At 46.3% G+C, this 19,408-nt stretch overlaps 1 protein-coding gene and 1 long non-coding RNA gene across 5 annotated transcripts in view; one reads left to right on the forward strand and one right to left on the reverse strand.

The window, feature by feature from the left end:
* Positions 1 to 984: 984 nt before the first annotated feature.
* LOC130150808 (uncharacterized) lies at positions 985 to 9,659 on the reverse strand. The gene is made up of 4 exons (XR_008822389.1): positions 6,890 to 9,659; positions 3,784 to 3,837; positions 3,335 to 3,422; positions 985 to 2,878 (listed from the first exon to the last, which is right to left on the reverse strand). It is a non-coding gene; the product is annotated as an uncharacterized LOC130150808 (long non-coding RNA).
* Positions 9,660 to 10,091: 432 nt separating this feature from the next.
* DENND5B (DENN domain containing 5B) overlaps positions 10,092 to 19,408 on the forward strand; it is a 118,875-nt gene continuing 109,558 nt past the window's right edge. For 2 of the 4 annotated variants that reach the window (XM_056340601.1, XM_056340603.1), the window contains exon 1: positions 10,094 to 10,364. In XM_056340601.1, the coding sequence (XP_056196576.1) occupies positions 10,253 to 10,364 (112 nt within the window). In that variant the 5' untranslated portion in view covers positions 10,094 to 10,252. Of the gene's footprint in view, positions 10,365 to 19,408 lie in introns of all 4 variants that reach the window. The other 2 variants (XM_056340602.1, XM_056340600.1) reach the window with 2 other exon arrangements.

The raw sequence follows: 19,408 nt of genomic DNA on the forward strand, positions 1-19,408 counted from the left end.
AAGCCTCCTTGAACTAGCGGGACTTTGGCTCCTATGCATCTCTTACAGCAACGAGACATGGGCTCCTAAGTTCTGGGATTTTGTGACAATCAGCTAGTGTGAATAAAACCTCACTGTGGGGGAAAACTAGACAGAAAGCAGTCCAGCTTGATGAACGTGTTTATAGCTAATGAACGTGTCCAGAGATGTGTCTTGTAAAAACAGGTGCTCTGGTGGCTTTAGTTGCACAACAAGAAGACTGCAACATAGACAGCAGCTAAGAGGAAGCAGTCACCATGTTGGCACAGCCGCTTCTGGTGATGCAACTACCTGTATTGGTACACTGATAAAGGTGGTGGTGGTGGGCAGTTTGCAGTGGGCTTTGTCTGTAGCTCCCTCTGGTATTCCACAAACTGAACTATCCCTGTTGTACCTCCTGTACTGTTTTGATGCTACTGTGGTCATCTGTAATAGCTTTCCAGATGCCAGTGTCCTGTTTTGGGTGGCCAGGGGTCTGTCATAGTGTTATATATATTTTGGGTATCCCCAGGGTCTGGGCAAGCTCTGTAGCCAGCCCAAGGTAGGGCACAACTGCAAGAGGAAGAAGGAAGGACTGTAAATAGAGCTGAGCAATGGCTGTGCCTGGTGTCACAGCATTTAACTGGGGGAGGTGGGGTGGGGTGGTGGTGTTGTTTTGGGGGTCTTTGCTGTGCTTTCCCACAAAGCCCAGGGAGAGGAAGATGATGGAAGCTGAGTGAAAATGGGCAGCTGGGGAAAGGGGCTGCTTAGGCACTACAAACCCCTCTAGTCTGGTCTCTAGACAACCTGTAGCTGCCTGAGTTTTCCTGAATGAGCTGAAGATGTTATCTAGTCCCTCCTGACTTCCTATGACAGCAATATCCACCCTGTCAGCTTTCCCTGCATGGCTTTGTCCCACATTCCTTCCACACGTGATGTACTAAGGACAATATACAAGTCACGTTACTTCTGTATATTTATTAAACAGTAGCTTTTTGCAGACAAGCAGAAACCATGTCAAACAATAGAGCTAAGCCAATGCCGTCTGGAGCATGTGGACGTGACTGCTGGTTGAGGCCCTAGTGCAAGCGATGCTTCCCAGGCTTAGCTCTCTGTTGCCAGGTAAGCTGGATTCACTACTGTGTTTAAACCTGTGACTAAGTCCTTCTCTTTTCTCCAGGCAGAACAATTGCTCCAGCTTGCTCCAGCGCACAGGCTGAAGCCACAGTATGTTTGGTCATCTGACTTTAAGGATCATGCTAACAGCCATTGGTGCCAGGGATTATGTAAGCAAATCAAGTTTTCAAGGAGCTGCATTGGTCCACAGCAGCTGGTTGATTTTTGTAATCCAAATTTCTTAGTTTCCTGCTGGTGCTCAGAGCCTGGCACCAGCTGAATTCTTTCTTTTGCCTTCTACATGGTGGTTTACCAAATATTTGGACTCTTCCAGGGACTTGGGAACAGAGGAAATAATAGACATCTGAGACAGACAGGTGGTGCTTACTCTCTAGAGGAAGCTGTTTGCCAAGGACCTGACACAATACGCTTCCTCCAACCTGAATGATTATATGGGGCTTGCTTACAGAACAACTGAAACTGACAGTAGCCTATATATTATGTCTTTGTGCATTTCAACCTTCTCCAAGCTTGGTACATAGGCAATGCACTTCAATTTCCTTCACCACAGCAGAGGACACGGTGCAGTGACACCCAAATGGATCGTTGACAGTGGGCTTGCTTCCAGCTGGACCCGTTATCAGCAGGGCTGGGCAGGTTGCACGTGGAGCTGCTGAGAAACCCCCAACCTCATGCTGCGTGATCTCACATTTCAGGTTTTATCAGCTGAAGTGTCAGGCTTCGTGCAAGCAGCTGCATCCAGCTTGAGTGGAAGCAGCAGTGTCACTGTGACCCTGCAGCACTGTGAGCTGGCACAGGGGGAGCCAGGGCAGGAGCATCTGCAGGCAGGCTAATCCTCACCTGAACACTTGACCCAAGGACAACAGAGCAGACAGGCTCTGTCATCTTCCAAGATGAATGTAAGCACTTCCACGACTGAAACCAGCACATCTCAGCTGTACGTGCTGGGTATCAGGGCCCTGAGGTGCTAATGGGTCTTGTCCTGCCCACCCCCTGGGGCTGCTCCTGCCTACAGCCCAGGACTATTTCAGCATCCCTGGGACTCAGCAATGTCACTCACGGCAGGGCTGGTCTCCAGCTCCACGCAACCCTGCCCTGCCCATCCGTGGGCCCCACCAATCCATCCCCTTCCCCACAGCCATCCAGGGGCTGTGGTCCCAGCCTGGTTCCCCTCACTGGGCCTGATCTTGGTGACCACCCGTGGGCTGACACCAGAGGCAGAGTAGCCGGACACACCGACAGTGCCTGGCACCAAAGACTGCTCGCTGGCTGTTGCTTTTTGCCTTCACTACTGCCTAGTAGTACTGAGCACCAGGAGGCCAATGGCTCTGGTTTAGCCTGGGAAACACTTTTTACTGGAATTTCCCAGTAACAGTTGCATTTCAGCCTGGAGGGACATGCTGAGCTAGCCCTTTGCCACATCAGACAGCATCAAATGCTCTTGCCCCCAAAGGATGTGCTTGATGGGAACGGCTGAAATTGCTCAGCCTGGATTCAGGCTTAAATAAATTGTGACTATTGGTTTGCAAGAAAGTCACTAAGGAACATGATCCTTGAGGAGGAGCGATTCACTTTGATCTCTGTCCTGTTCAATGTGAGCTCAGAGCTGATTCCCAGTAAAGCAGGAGCACAGCAAGCCAACGCAGAAAAGCTACAATCTAGCTTTTGTCAGCAGTAAGTCTCCTGAGCAGCAAGTACTTTAAGGCCATGTGCTGTTTTCAGTGGCAGAGAGATATTGCTGAACCTGTGGACATAAATGTTTAGAATTCTGTTAAAAACACTAGTAGGGAAATAGAAACAGACCCTTTAGTGCTTTGATTAGCAAGAACTGCTTTTAGATCCATAATGTAACATTGCTGCAATTATATGAAAATGTATTGTAACTGAGCACTCAGGAAAGCAGCAGTCCTTGCAAAATGACAAAACAATTCACAATGCATATTCATTGCAGGAAACATTTTTCATCTGTCCTTGATCTCGTGTTGTGTATTGGCTATGGATTCTGTGGATTTGGATTTCTTTAGCATGCCCTTGGGCTTTCAAGTTTGCTGGGATGCATTGTAATGTAGATACAGGGTGTCTGGCACTTCTTAGTGAATAAGGCTTCAAAGGGAAGTTGGGAAATTGAAATCAGGGAAGTTGAAATCAGACTCTAATTACATTTGTACAGAGCCCAAAGGCATTTTGACAAAGAGCTTACCTGCTGTTCACAGACACATTTTGTCTAGTGCATGTGAAAACGTAGGATTGGTTCATGGTCCCACTGGTATCAGCAGACACGGGACTGCCTGACTTTTGGAAATCAAAATAAAGGAAAACAGTATTTGTGACTAGTTCTGAACACAATGTTGTTACTTAGGTAAATGTGACAGCTTGAGTGCATCTTCTCTGGAAGATTTCCCAGCACCAGAGATCAGCTAACTGGGAGCACAGACCACTGGCACAGCTGTGCCCGAGCCCCTGCCACTACAGACAACATTGGTGTGGGCATGTGGTCCAAGCAGCTCACCAGGATCTCCTCTTGCTTTTTCCCTTGGCACAACATGTACCTATGAAACTCTAGTGGTTTTTTTTTTTTTTAAAAAAAGGCCACCGCCTTTTCCTCATGCTTTACATGAGCAGGTATATTATGTTACGAGGCTCTTTTACCTCCTTGGGTGTTCCCTTAGCGGACAGATCATAGGGTACTGGGGTCCAGGAGCACTGAAAACAGAGAAGCTGGAGTTTAGAGGCAGGAAAACAAATACCCTCAGCAGAGAGCAAAAATGATTTCAAAAGAAGAACAGAGGTTTGCTGTCCACACCAAATACCTGCCTCATCTCAGGCCTGGTGTGAAAGGCATCTGTCTGCAGACAATGGCCTTGGGACGCGTGGGCTGGAAAGACTCGGCGTCAGTCAGGGCTGCTGCCTGCATAGAGGTGCATCTGCCTCCCAGTGCGATGCCATTGGGGCCAGCTTTGGGAACAATACAGCTTTGTGCCTGGCAGATGTTTCGGCAGAGGCAAAGCAGTACTTGCTTTCTTTTCCTGAGGGCAGTTGAAGCACAGGGGGTGCACTGACCGATTTTCAGGAGTCTGGTTCTCCTGCAAGTCAGGCTATGAGCAATTTGGCCAAGGTCGTGCAGTGAGTGAGTGATGCTGTCAGAGATGGATGGAAATCTCTTTGTGGGTGCTTGAGCTTGATGGTCCCAGCACAACACCTCCATTAGTGCGTGACATGCTGGTGATTTATCCAAGCAGTGTACTTTGCTGATTAGGTTTTATCTCAGTGGCTGGAGGAGTCTGTCTGTCTCCTACATCCAAAGAGCAGAAGGCATACCTCACTCTGAGCAAAATATGGTCTTTGACCTCAGGGTCTTGGCACTGAATCATACAAAAGGCAATGGTTGCATATGATCCTTCTCCTGACCTGGGGAGGGGGGACAGAGCACCCTCACTTAATCAGTTGCTTGGCAGGAGGAGGTGCATCTTGCAAGCTCAGTATAAAATCACAGGCAGAAGTGGAGTAAAATGGCAGGAATCTCCACAGATTTTTGCCTTTCTGTGCTGCTGAACACACGGAGAGGAAAGGGCAGGGTGTCAAAGGACACAAACCTCCAGAAAGCGGGCATGGCAACTGTAGGACTTGCCGGAGAGTTGTTTCTGAGGCAGTGTTCAAAGTCCACATGCCCTATCTGCTTGGAATGCCACTGCCATTTACCCCTCTGAGATCTGAACCCCTAAGAAGGCTGATTCAAGCTGGGGGGAGGTTTGAAACACAGGTGATGAGGCCAACCCTGAAGAGGAGGTGCCTCCTCAGCAAAGGGCTGAGCTGCGTGCTGTGCAGCCTGGTTTGCAGCACGACAATCATGGGAATGAAGACGGGCAATATGGTTCCATCCTCGCCTGTGTTTTAGGATTTGTTTTCTGATGGCGAGCTGGATGCGCTCACCAAGCAGGCAGATAAGGCTACAGTTTTTGTGTGATGGAAGCAGCAGGAACATAGGGCCAGTCCTGGGAGGGAGGTGGGAAGAAGGTGTAATTAACTATTAAATCATTTCAATTGCCTCATGAAACCTCTCCCTTAAGGAGCCTCTCTAAAAGCAGATAAGAGTGGAATGTGTCTATATGTGCCTGCAATGCAAGGGCATGCGTATGATGGACATACATTAAATGCATAAAATGCAATGAGCTACAATAGGGAATTAGAGATTTTAAACCTTTAAATTTTAAATTGTCGAAGCTTTAGAGATCCTATGGCAGAGATGCAGGAAAAGTAGTCATCTTTCACTTTGTTATCTATAATTCTGCCGTATGAATAATAATTACACAATGTGACAGAGCAAAGTCGTGTGCTTTTATTCAAGCCTAATCTTTATAGATATGAGGCCAGTACAGAAGATGAGCTACTTGCTTTAATGGTATTATAATTTGATTTAATATTAGAATATGTGCCTGCAGTATCTGCTTTCTAAGCAACAACAAATTGCACTGGAGGAAATGTTCTTTGCTTTATGCCTTATGGCTACTGATCTGGTTTATTTGGCTTTAAACCCCAAGGCAGCCAATGCTTTTCCAGTGCTTTAAGTAGTCTTGTATAAGCTCAGAGAATAAAAGCCACTTTGTTTATGAACCATGCTATAAAATCTTCTGCTGTTGTTTTTCTTCCCACTTCCACTGTATGTTCTTCTCCACTTTGTGCCAAAATGACTTAAATTTTGGTCTTACACTCCCCCCTTATTCCATCCTTATCCCATTTCTTTCATCTGACTATTCACACTTAACTTCTCGTGAAGTGGCTCACAGCACTGTGAACTGCTAAACTGAAAGTCAGCCAAAAGTAGAAAATTGTGTGCATTACAAACATTCATATTGCATCTTTGTTGTTTTCCCTTTCTTCCATCCTACAGGATCTCATGACCCTATAGATATTACAGTAAAACAGGAGAGGCTTTCAATGGAAAATCAATCTGGCTTGGCAGCTCATGAAAGGTCTTCTACAGGGAATGTAGCTGTGTGAAGGAGTTGAGCAATCCATCACCAGCAGCATGATTTCCAATTCGCCAAATTCACAAAAAAGTGAAGCAACAGTGTCACAGCAAGAAGAAGAGATGTAACCTTTAAATAGCAGGATTTTCCCACCTCTTTGAAGCATCAGGCACTGGCTTCTTGCAGAAGTAGGACAAAGAGTTTGACGGGCCTGTAGTCTGATCTTTTATGGCAGATCCTAAGGGCAGGGGAGACTGACACGCATGTTAACACTTGACCCAGTTTAAACTAACAGGTTAGGAGAGACAAAGACTCACTGAGAGGTTAAGGAGAGGGAAAGCGGCACCAACTTGATATGGAGAGAAATATTCACTGCGACTGAAAACACAAATACCTAAGGAAGAACAAATCTGCCAAACCAAAAAAATTTCCTTGCTGTGTTGTATCACTGGCAATCCAGCTGGTGATGGGACAAAGCTGCTGGCGCAGGAGAACAGATCATACTGAAAGGTCTCAGGTAGATCTGGTCTATGCCAGTAAGTTTTGTGCTCATACCAGCCTGAAATTCTCAGTCCTACCTTATCCCTGTTCCTTGGAGGAACACATAAGCAGCTCCTAGTGCACGGATACTGCTTTGTGCTCTGCTGTGCCAGGGACAAGCCTTATTTCCCCAGGATTATTTTTCATATGCTTGGAAAAGGGGACATCCAGCCCATCTATGCCCCTTGTGGAGCTTTAACACTCTTTGTTGGTGAAGGGAAAAAATACTCATCATCCCATCCAGCTACCTCTGATAATCCCAGATGTGTCTCATGGCATGATCCTATCAGTCAGTCACTGCCTCTTCCTCGGCTGTACAAATGCTTTTCCATGGCATTTGGCTGATTAGTAAGTATGTGCAGCAGTTCATGATGCTTTGGGACCTTGTCTTCACTATCGTCTCACTCTTGCAAGAAGCTCCACAGCCCCTTTGTGAACCTGCCTGTGACTGCTGTGAAATTTAAGCAATCAATGTTTAAAGTAGAGCAGAAGTGTTTAGGCTGTCTCTAAAGCAGGGCAGCACTTCTAGAGAGGCACTGGGGACCATTGCAGGGTGGGTTTGGATGGTGAAGAGAGAACAAAAATTCCTGGATCCTGGAAAAAAAGCAGTGCAAAAAAAATCCCAGCATGGGGAAAAGGTAATTATGGACAATGAGGGAAAACCTCAGTGCTTTCCTGTGTTGTACATAAGATAGAATTCACTGGGTGATGGCATGTGATACAGAGCGCTGCCATTGCACTCTGTATCTGCTCGCACACCTGGTGTGGGAAGAGTTCATGGCGCAACAGAGCATGGGGTGGGCACAAAGTGCTCCTGGATGCTGCAAGCCAACGCAGCTTGGCCAACTCTGCTCTACTGTGCAGGCTTGCTCCAGGCAAAGGCCTCTGCCGCTTTTTCCTGGGAGCAGTTGTTTATACCCAGATAAAAGGAGAAGGCAGCTTGCAACAGACTCGGTTGCATTCCTATCCTTTTTTGAGCTGATATGAATGTAGCTGAAGAGTGAAAGACGACAAGTGAAAAATAAGCTGTAAATGGGTATCCAGTTTACCTCCTGGAGCAGAAGGAAGCATTGCTACTGGGTGGGAAGAAAAGAGTCTTGATGTAAGTAAAACCCCACAGCTGAGCTCTGAAATTTTTGATTGTAATTGATGTTGTTGTCTAGTGACCTTACTTTCAAGTCTACTTTCACTGTTGAAATCTCCTAAAAGGTGCTGATTCCTTGGGATGAGAGCCGGCATGGAGGAAAAAAACCATGAGTGAAGAAGAGCTACCCAAAGGAAGCATGTAGTGTCTAAAGCCAGACCAGCTTGGAGGGAAAGACTGGAACTACTTAGATGGAGGGGCTTAGATGAGAATCCAGGCCTGGGGACATAACACGACTTACCAGAGCCCAGACACACTCGGCACAGCCAGGTCTGGCACTGCAAAAGAGCTGAGTGGCCTTGTTGGGATGCCATTTGTTCACAGAAGATCAGACATCTTAGATGAAGAAATCACCATCCCCATGAGACTCCAAAAAAGTCTGTGGGAGCTGTATTTGCAGGAGCGGGAGCTCAACCTCTCAGCTGGTCTAGGAAGAGTGAGTTTACTAGGTTTTATACCTGCAATCTCATATATTGTGCTTTATCCCCTTGTTTAACACTATATGTATTATTGATTTTATTGAGATTGAAGTGTCTATGCACTGAAACTTCATTCAAGCAAAAAATACTGTCTCGTAAAGAAGACAGCTAAATCAAAGCAATCTAGAACCACTGGCTACCCAAGATAAAAAAGGTAAGGACCATTATATTCAATTTTTGGTTAATCTTAGAAGCAGTCCTAACCCATCCAGCTTTTAGAGAGGCTGGTGAAACCTGTCTTGGACTGCCTGGAGACACTCATGCCATTGGGCCTCCAAAAGTGAAGGAGATGGTACTTCTCCACAGTAAGAGCAATAGTTTCGAATGAGAATCAGAGAGTGACTTGTCAAACTCTTATCATCTGACCTAAAGCTGAATAAGCAAATACATAGAAGTTAATAAACAAACCAAACTAAATAAAATAACCTCTCAGTGCAAAGTCGAGGATATAACTGGTCTGGCAAATTCTCATGTGTATCTAGTAAGGTTCAGCTTGTTATACCAAGTGCTGCAACCACCAGAATCTGTGGTTGTGATAGAGGACTTTTTTTTTTAATATATATTGGGGTCATTAGGAAGTGAGGAAATTGGTTTAGCTCTTGTCTGCTTTCAGTAGAGCACTACAGGAAGCTGAGAAGTAAAAGGGCATAAAATTTGTTAATTCAAAGGGAAGGAGAGAGAGAGATGCTGATCTAGGTTGCCTCCAGGTAGGAAGGAACAGTTACTCCGCATACCTCCATAAAATAACCCACGCTGGATGAAGTATCAGGTCCCTTGCAGGCATTTCTTTATCAAAGGCACTTGTTGAATAAGGACATATTATAAATCATAGAAGGAAAAAAGGAAAAAATATGGCTCACGCTGCTGAGAGGTAAGTGAAAGAGGCCATAGGAGTCCACAGTAAGCAAAGGACGAGATTGTAATGATGACTGGCTGCATGGACCCAGACTGGAAAACAGGTAAATACAGAAGGATGAAAGTGCACATGAATCTCGCAAATAAAACAACGTCCCTAAAATATACAAATGGCAGAATAATCTAACGTAAGCAGGGATCTCATCAGTCTGGAGAAGAAAGTCTCAGAACTTCAAAACAATTATCTCTGTCCCTTCAAAAGTAGGTGCCACTCCCGAACGGATCCGCCAGTACTTTGGCATCGGGTAATAATAGCGGGAGGGGTTTTAACAACGGGGATAAAATAATACGGATTTCCTCGTGGGCGCGACGGAATGGCCAGTAAATCTTAAACACACTGGGCACGAAGCGACAGTTTCGATTTTTGGTTTGAAACAGAGTGCACGTAGCAAAGAAATCCTTCTCCGCCCGAGAAGTTAACGTGTACGATGAACATCAGCCACGGCGCAGGACGGGCAGCGGACACCAGCCCCCGCCCCTCCCCCGCCGGGCGGTTCGGCTGCCGTTCCGCCGCTGGGACCGGGGGGAGAAGGAGCTGCTTCCCCGGGCCGGCTGCGGCTGCGAGCGGCTCGGCCCCTGCGGCTGCGGCGCCCCCCGCCAGCGGGACGGCAGCGTCCGCGGTGGGAAGCGGCACCCGCCGCCCCCTTTTTTATTTAAAAAAAGCGCCCCCCTCGCCCACACCGCGGGAGGCGGGAGCTTTATCGCACATCCCCGAGGACCACGGAAGCGACGTGTGGGAAAGCCGCCCGGGGCCCTCCTGCACCCCCCAAGCGGCGATAGCGCCCGGGACCGTCCCACCCCGGGGGGCGGGAGGCGCTGCCGCCGCCGGGGGTTTAAATGCCCCGCGGGGGCGGGCCGGCAGCGAGGCTCCGCCCCCCGCCCCCCGCCCCGCTCAGCTGACAGCGGGGCCGCGCGCTGCCCGCCCGCCTCAGCCGCCGCTCGGTGCCTGCCCGCCCGCCCGCCGCGGCCTGCGCGCCCCCGCCGGGGATGGGGGGCGGCGCGCCGTGACCGGCTCGCGGGCGCGCCCCCGCCGCCGCGCAGAGCCGCTGCCGCAGGGAGCCGCCGCCGGCGGGATGAGCGGGAGCGGCGCCCCCGGGCCCGGCGCGGCCCCCTGCCGCTTCGCCCACTACTTCGTGCTGTGCGGCATCGACGCGGAGAGCGGGCTGGAGCCCGACGAGCTGGCAGGTGAGCGGCGCCGGCGGCACCGGGCGCGGCGCGGAGGCCTCACCCGCACCCGCGTCCGCACTGCTGCGGCTCGCCCGCGGCCCGGCGGGCGTTCGGGATCCGCCGCTTCAAAATGTCTGCCCCCCCCCCGAGGAGGGGCGCGGGGAGGAGGGGGTCGCTGAGCCGGCAGAAACCGTAGGGAGGGAGCGATTTGGAAGGGGAATGCACCCGCCGGAGCATCCCGCGGGGGGCAGCGCCCGCTCGGCGGCGGGGGGCGTTTGTCCACCGGGATGCGCCCCCCCCCGCCCCCCCGCAGGCCGGCGCCGCCGGCTCCGGTCCCTAACGGTGGGAGGGGAAAGGCCGCCCCCGCCCGCGGCCGGTGGGTGCCGAGGGACAGGGGATGGGAGGGGGCCGGGTGACCCAGCTCGCTTTCTGTCGGGGCAGATGCGTTTCCTTCCCTGCTTGCAGTGGAAGGGGGGAGCATGTCTGAGAAAAACTGAATTAATCAATGGAACAGCATCCTTAATTATGCTGCTTTATTCACATATTACGTCTATTCAGAAATAGCCGTCCTGCATCCTTCCTTCCCCTTCCGCCCCCCAAACGTTACAGAATCAGAGAAAAAAAATTACTACTATGGGGTCTAAATCATTTTCTAAAATGTTTATTTTTGTAGGGTTCGTGACTGGGTGTGAGCTCATTATGTGGGCAGCAGGCAGTATTTCTACCTGATTGTTACTTGTGTTTGTGTAAAAGGAACCGTGTAAGTCAGGTTTTTACATACAGAATTGGATCACTGTAAGCTTCATAACGGGGCTTAATTGCATGGAAACTAAACATTTTAGGAGTCTGAAAGCACTTAAGTGTGTATGTTTGCCTGTTCCTATGCATTCACGCTGCGGGCGAATGAACCATATGGGAGTGAAGTTGAGGGCAGCTGCCAGGGTGTGCACCTCTGCCTGGGGGGGGGATCCTGGGGGGGGGGATCCTGGTGAGGGCTCCGACGCTGTTGCATCGGGAGGCACCTTGCCTTCTGATTGTGTAAGAGAGAGGCTTGATATCACTGACCAATGTACCCTGGTTGAAGTTCATATTTTTGTCACCTGTAAAAGGGGTGGATACACCACCTGGTGTTCCAAGGAGCTTTATCTTAACGTGGGGGACCTAAATCCTTTCTCTTTGCAGCGAGCACACACTGGAGGTAGCCCTGGGGTCTCAAAGCTGAAGCATTCACCGAATGTTCTTTAACCTCTCTTTGCTTTTTCACGTGTACTAGTGAATGCAATTGTGTGTTTTCAGTTTTGCTGCTTTTAGTGAAAAACTCCTGTCTCATAAGCCATCTCCCAGCTGATGGCGTACAGGGTTTGATTTGCATAGTATGACCTATTGGGGTTTCAGCTACCTAAACTTCGAGTCATCTCTTAAGTCTTTTATCTGAAAGAAACTATTCTTAAAGCAGTGTTGGCTGGCAGGCTGTGCCTTCCCCGATGAGTACCCAGACTTTCCAGCTTGTCTTTCGCTGATTTCTGCTCCGTTTCCCAGTGAGATGCGGAGGCGTGTTCCTGGGGAGTGCTGCCCAAGGGACAGCCTGAGCGCGGTGGGCTCGTGCAGCGTGGTGGCTCAGCTACAGGGCTCATTGCTTGCAGTCATTCAGTAGGTTTAGCTGAACTGCTCCAGCAACACTAGGCAGATTTCAAAGCTAAAGGAGGTCTCCCTCTTCATTTTTCAGTTAGAGAGACATTTTGCACACCTGGGATATGCCCATTTGTAAAATATAATGCAACCGTGAATAATTTCAAAGAGAAATTACCACAAGTAGTTGTTTTTAAAGCACAAGTGGGGCTTCTTTCTTCCATTTCCCCCCACCCCCAATAGGAAATAACAACTAGAAATGTCTGCAACTGATTTAAAGTACGCAAGGTCCAGCAGTATGTTTGAGCATACAAAAATTTTTGGTAATGCCAATTTGGGAGGCATTCTTAATACCTAGGAGGGTTGGGACATGATAGGGGAAGAAGTGGAGTAACAGAAATGTGATGGGACTTACATTGCCGCTCAGCAATGTTATATTTTTAGGGACCTGTGACAAGAGCTTTCTGTTATCAGCTGGGAGCTCAGCACTTGGAAATATTAGGGAGGAACAGGGAGTGCTGTGAGCCACAAATATAATGCAGGCATGGAAAAATTATCTCCGGCTTTAGATATAGCTGAGAAAATGTTTCTGTTAAAGCTTGGGGAGTATTTATGCCACCATAGGCAGGCATTAGTGAGATTCCATCCAGAAATCTGTTACAGGTTTCAATAAACCAAGCTACTAGGATTGAATTCATTACCAGAATAGGTGAGGAGAAAGATGCTTGAGGGAACAGAAAGTCTATTGTATCACAGGAAACCCACAAATGAAGACTATTTCTTTCTAAAAATGCTGTTACAACATTTTGTAGAAAGAAATTATGCTATTCTTTCAGTATTGAATTACGCAGCTGTGAGAGCTTTCCATCTTGCTATCGTTGTGCTTAAAGAAGTTACTGAGGTAAGTTACAGCATCAATGAGAAGTTGCTGTTACTTAAGCTGCTACACAGATCATCCCCCATTTAGCAAAAAAGTAATCAAGAACCTGCTTATCTCCAAACCAGTGAATCCCTTTAGGAGCTAGCATACACAAAGCACCTTGCTCAAGCCAGGTTGGACTGAATGGAGCTGTGCTAGGGCCAAGCAGAGGAGCACAAGAGGAGATGAGATGAGGAGCTTTTCTGCTGCCCTGAGGCCTCTCATGTGAACAGAGAAGCAGAAGTTACAAAATCCTCTGGGGATTTTCAGCTTCCAGGTGGACGTGCTGGTGATCAGCTGAGGCACAGACTCACATCACCGGGGTACGGGCAGAGTGCACAGTAGCTGCCAGTGAGTCAGCTCTGTCGTCACCTGGAGCTCCCCGACCTGCACCCTCCCTTTGCTGGGGACAGTCGGGGACCCACCTCCACGTGAAGGCTTTCCTTGCCTGGTGGCTGAAGCCCAGAATCTCTTTTCATGTGAACCCTCTGCAGGTTGGCGGGAGAGGGGGGAAGAAAGAAAACCACACCAAAAAGCCCTCATCAACTGCATTAGGCATGAAGTGAAATGTTTCTATGATGCTCTTGGAGGCAGAGTGAAGAACTACCTTTTTAATTCTCATTTACAGTTGTTAGGTCTATTCACAAAATTAAATAAAATCAAGGTTTTACTGTTGTATAAGGCCTTGACATGCTTTTAGGGAAGAGTGACTTGCTTGAAGTTCTTGTTCCTGTGGATGCACAGTGCTTAAAATCAATTTGGTGGATGAGAATTTTCCATCATGCAAATGGTTCATTTTGCTTAGATTTTTTTTTTGCCTGTATGCTGTTTTCTGGTACAGATTTTCCTTTTTTTTTAAAATAGAAATTACTCCACAGCTGGTTCTTCAAATGGATTAATTTTGGTTTTTGAGTGAATTGATTTTGAAAAGTAAAAAGCTATTTACCTTTTGCTCTATTTGGTAGCGTATCCAGGCACACAGCAAAGTAGTGTATGGATTATAATGTTGTCAAAACACCTGAGGCACTACCACAAAACTCTCAGTCAAAGATGGAAGAAAAAAAAATCTTCCTGGGGACTTGAAGGAGGAAAGGAAACTATCTAAAGATTTCTTGGTACTTAATGGTTGGAGAGGTCAGAAAAGAAAAGCAGAGTGTTTGATGTGAAATATCTTAAAAAGCATGAAAATTTCGGTATTACTTTCTGTGCCCTGTTGAACTTCGCTAACACAGGATGAAGGGAGCTATTCTTTCATGTTCAGGGCTGATGGAAAATACATTTCAGTTCACTTTTATCTTCTTACCTACTTCTTTCAGGTAAAGCCATTTTGAGACTATCAGCTTTGGAATTGCATGTGCTTAAATGAACTCGTTATAGTAAATATGTAACATTGCCTTAAACAAAAAGACCCTATTCTTCATTAAATTGTTTCTATTACATATTTTGTCATACTGTATGAACTTTATAAGTGTATGTGCAAGGCATGAGATTTTCCTGGCTTTTAGATTTCGCTTTGAAAGCACGTTAAATTTTGTAGTATCTTGTTATGGAGTGTTGCAAACTACGGTTTATAAAAAATCCAGAATACATATGATTCGATTAAAAGGAAAATTAAATATCTTCTATTGGGGAAGTAATTTAGTGCTCTGGAGGAAAGTAGAGAGAGAATTAGGGATGAGTGGTTTGTTCCCAAGTGGAAGGACTGGTCTGTGCTCTACTGAGGATGCTGTTGCCAGAGCGGTCCGGAGGGAGAGAGGATGCGGTACGCCAGCACAGGAACCAGAGCCTGAAGGACCGTGTTGGATGATGCCTTCTGCGTCTCGGAACGTGAATATTGGTGGAGTTGCGGTAGCCCTCTTGCTGTGTGAAATGAAAAGTTTTATAGCTTTTTTCCACACATAAACTGTAAAATGTTACTTCCAGACTATGCTTATAGTGAGGAGATGATGTAGTTATTGCATCTTGTCTAGCAACATATTTTGCAATGTCTAGTTTTGGCCACAATGTAAAGATCCACTAACACATTGTCCTGGTTCAGAGCTGTAGAAAGCCTGCATCACTTCTAAGATAGACAGTCTTAATTTTTTCTTTTTATGACCAGCAAAGCTGAGAGTGCTCACTGGTCATGCTTACTGGGAATTTTGAGTGTCCGGGGGAAAATAGACACTACTTCTACCTCATGCTGTTTCCCTACAAATACCCAGTTAATGGTAATTAATTCTCCCCTCAATTAAATGCTACTTCAGTTCACAACATTGAAAACTGAACGGGGCATGTTGCAGTCTGGCTAACTGTGCTTCTTATCTAGTAGGCTTTTATTTTTAGGAAGATAAAAGACTTTTTTGTCCTTGTGTGTGCTTGGCACCTGCATGCTCATGCCTTGCAGAGCCTCCCTGCAGCCTGCACTGCTCTCCATTGCGCTTCCTGCGTGCCAAGTCACCCTGCAGTGCCAGAAAACTCGGTGCCATTACTACAGCAGTGCAACTTCTTCTGTTCGTGGCTTTGCTGAAAATAAGTAATTGGGTTTTTTCCTAGTTTACTGGAAATAGACTGAGAAATTTCCCTTGACCGAGGAATATCTAAACAGTTGCGGTTCCTATTCATGGCTTACTGAGTCGCTACAAATGAAGAGCGGGCTACAGGAGTTCTGCTTTTCATTTGTAAGTGCAGTCCAGAGTTGCACAAAGCATTCTTGGAGGGATTGTCCAGGTTAAGTAACCTGGATATGGATGAGAGTGGTACAAATAGAGGAGAACATGGTTTATGTGCAACTTAACAAAGTTTAACTTGCTCCTCAGAAGCCATTGTAGTAGATTGCTTAGGATTTCTGATCATGATAGGGATTGTGGGAGGGATGGGACTCAAGCATTTCTCTTGTCTGCTTAAGGAGCAATGCTCATATGCAGCGCTAAATCTTCTGACTCCATGGCTGGAATGAGCAAGTCTCATGGATAAGGGATTGGATGGAGTAGTTGGCTTATTGAAGTAACTGTTGGGTTTTGTAAATTGTCATAACGAACAAGGAAACACTGGGTGTACATTTAGGAAACCTGTTTGATAAAAGTCTGAGCTGGGTTAGTATTTTGTTCATGTGAAAACAAATATTTTGATTTTAGTCTGCACAACTAAAGTGGTGCCTTCTAGTTAAAGTGAGTATGGAGATAATCCCTGCTTTTGTGGATTGACTGACTTGACTCCATGCTGAAATAGAAATAATGTTTCTGCTGTCTACATCTTTAAAGATGGTGGCATGGATAGTTGCTGTAGTGGTTTAAAACATGGGTGGGTTTTTGGTTTTTAGTTTTTGGGGGGTGTTTTTTGCTACTAGGGAAAAACAGAATTCCACTGTAACACCACACAGATTTCATTTTTTTTTTTAAAGATTTCTGAATTATACATTAAAGGCTTTGCTCCTGTAGGAGGATTTCTGCAGCCAAAGGATACAGTGCTTTTTATAAAGAATTGTCAATATTATTGACAGGTATCATCTCCAGTTACGATAACCTTTAATAAGGAGTAACTCTTGCTCACTTGGATAACAGACCATTTGTGGAATTGCTAATGGCTGTGACATATTTTTATGATTTAATAATAGTGTTTTCATTCTTTATCTTCATATATGCCAGAGAGACACTGGATTTAAATGCTCCCCTAGCCCTGGTGCGACTATTCTGTTATACATTTGCCTTCATCTAGGTTTTTTTTTTTTTGTTACACTGTATTCCTTTGAAAATAAGATATTGATTGGGCTGGAAAAACATCATTATTCCTATCAATAGCACTGACTCACTAATGCTAAATCAAAGAGAATTTATTGTACTTTTTTTTTTCCAGATAAGCTGCCGTTTTAATTTCCAGTTAGAAAGACTAAACCCTCTTGCACTCTTGGAGGCTATTTTGTTGCCAGTGGCTGTTGCAGTGGCACAGAAGAACGTGTGACTATGTACATGAGGGTTTTTTTCATTGAAAATCCTAATAACTGGCCTGTTAATATTGCAGTCGGTAGCTTTTTTCCTTCACATAGTGTAAACTGCAGTAGTAATCAAAGTGTTGGCAGGCAGAACGGCTGAGCTTCTGTCCTTTCTAAGAACGACCTAAATGCAACCCTAATCTTGTTCCTACACATCAGCTTGAAGTCACCACTGGCCCCATCCTGGCAGCTTAGTGGTGTGGTAGCTGGGGAGAGCTGGGGTCCCCAGCACCACAGCCTTGGGTGAAGAGCACTGAAAGGCAAAAGTGCACATATCCAGAAGAGCATGGCAGTGCCAGATGAAGCCATCGTGGCTATATGTTTGTAGGGAGCGTGAGGAGAGATGGTGTTTTTGAGCCTACGTTGAAGGTGAAGGTGCCTGTTGCCAGCAGAGAGGCTCCCGTGGTGATGTCTGCCTCCGCGATGGTCCTTATGGCTGCTGGAGGATGGCAGCATCTCGGGGAAGGCAATACCTGCTCCTCTAAAAATGGGAGAGCAGAAACCATAAATATGTCAGAATTGCTCAGGGCAGTGTGTGACTGTAATATTGATTTCCCTGCTCAGCTGTTTGCCCATGAAGCCTTTCTGTCCTCGCCAGAGTGATTTCCCAGGGCTGCAGGAGCTGTGCCAGCACCCTGACACCCTGCCCACAGCTCTCCTATGCCAGTGTGGAGCCTGCCGTAGGAATACCTCCAGAATGAGCTGCTTCAGGAGAGGCTGAGATGCATGCAAACTAGCAGGACAAGGGTGTCAGGGCTCTCTTGCCTGCCGCCTTTCACCTGCTTGTCATGGACTAATCAAGTTGTCCTTAATGCCAGCTTGTCCCTGAAACATGCTGGCAAACACACAGTCTGCAAAGCCTCTGCATGGGCTGACACTGGATACGTGTTGGCACGCTGCTCCCCGCTGCAGTTGCTGATCTGTTGCAATGAGGGTTGGAGTCGACGAGAAATGTGAATGAAGGAAAAAGAAAAAACCACAAAACAGCATGTGCACTTTGATCCAGTTAATACCATGGTGTTTGGCTGGTGCTGTTTGAGATCATGTAGGACTACACGGGAAGAAGATTACAAGTAACTTGTTCAGCCATCTCTTGTGTGTATGGAGAGGAACTGTAGCAGTCAAAATATATGGATCCACAAAAAGTTTTTGAGCGTAAATACCTTTTTTTTCCTTTCTTTCATTATCTACCTCTTGAACAGAAAATAGGAAAAAATATATGGTAGGAAAAGTTTTTGAGGGAAAACAGATTTGGTCAGGAAACAGTAGGCCTTCACTGTGGTATTTTGGTCACATTAGCCATATTGATAATTTCAAAAGTAATTAGGGAAGGAACACTGATGGGTCATCACAATAAAAGACACATACTGGGGAGATGACTAATGTGTGACAGACTGCTGAGGTGTCAGGTACTGGCATGGCTGGAAGATGCTTCTGTTACATTACCAGTATGAAAATATAAACAACTCAATTTATGCTTCTTGCTTGGAGTCAAAGATAGTTTTACTCAGCTGTCTGATCACTACATCTTAGCTGAGAGCTTTCTCATTAGGTGTCCTAGGTTTGATGAAGGTGCCTGGCTGGAAACGTGAAAACATGCTCGCTTAAGGTATGAGGTTCTGTTTCTTCCTCCTTCCTCTAGCTACCAACCCAAATTTGGAAAAATAACAACAGAACAACCAAGCAGATGCTTAAAGAGTGAAATGGAAAGAGTATTCCATTGCCAATACATACTCTGTAGAGCTGGTTTGAAGGACTTTGCTAGATCTCAGTGACCTGCTTCAAGTGATAGTATAAAAATTAACTGTTAGTAGATAGAGTATTGTGAGAGGGTTATGGTTTTGGTGGATCTTTAAAGAAAACTTGTTCTCTCACTGGAGAACAGCCTTCACAATTTCATACAGAAATGTCAGCAGTTCCTGGTTTGTGTTCAGAGTAAATGTTTAAATGTTGGTCTTGAAGAGTGAGCTTCCCCTGTGCCTTGGAGCATGAGCTTGGCTTTGCTTCACAGTCATATTATTCACCAAACTGCAATAATAATTCTGGGACGTAGTAGCAATTTTTATCAAAACCCCCAAGCTTTACATCAAATGGAGTCAAATCGTGTTTTGAAGCTGTGTGAGTGATAGGTTGCACAGCATGAAAGCTGGAAGAATCCTCTGTCCGTCCCCTTCTTGGTATTCTCTTGTCATGTTAAAGACTAACATGTGGAAGGGTAAGGGGGCTTAATCTGAAACACCATTCTGTGTAAACAATGACAGGATTAAAAAAAAAAAAAACAAAGCTCAACTGTCATGGGTATGCAGTGGCTGCTGCTTTTCATGGATGACTGAAATTATTTGTATAAATTTGCATTTTCCCCCTTAGCATCTATATAAACCTATGCTCATTTCCATGCATAGCTATTTTCACGTACAAACTGATTGGCATGTGATGAAATGCAGTGTTACCTGTTAGCAGTAGCTATAGTTACAAGGGAAAAGCAAGTGCCACCATGAATGCTCCTTACACAGGGCTGCCCAGGTGTAAGGTGTTTTGAGACTT

This window comes from Falco biarmicus, chromosome 5, assembly GCF_023638135.1.
Source record: "Falco biarmicus isolate bFalBia1 chromosome 5, bFalBia1.pri, whole genome shotgun sequence".
Taxonomy (NCBI): Eukaryota; Metazoa; Chordata; class Aves; order Falconiformes; family Falconidae; genus Falco; species Falco biarmicus.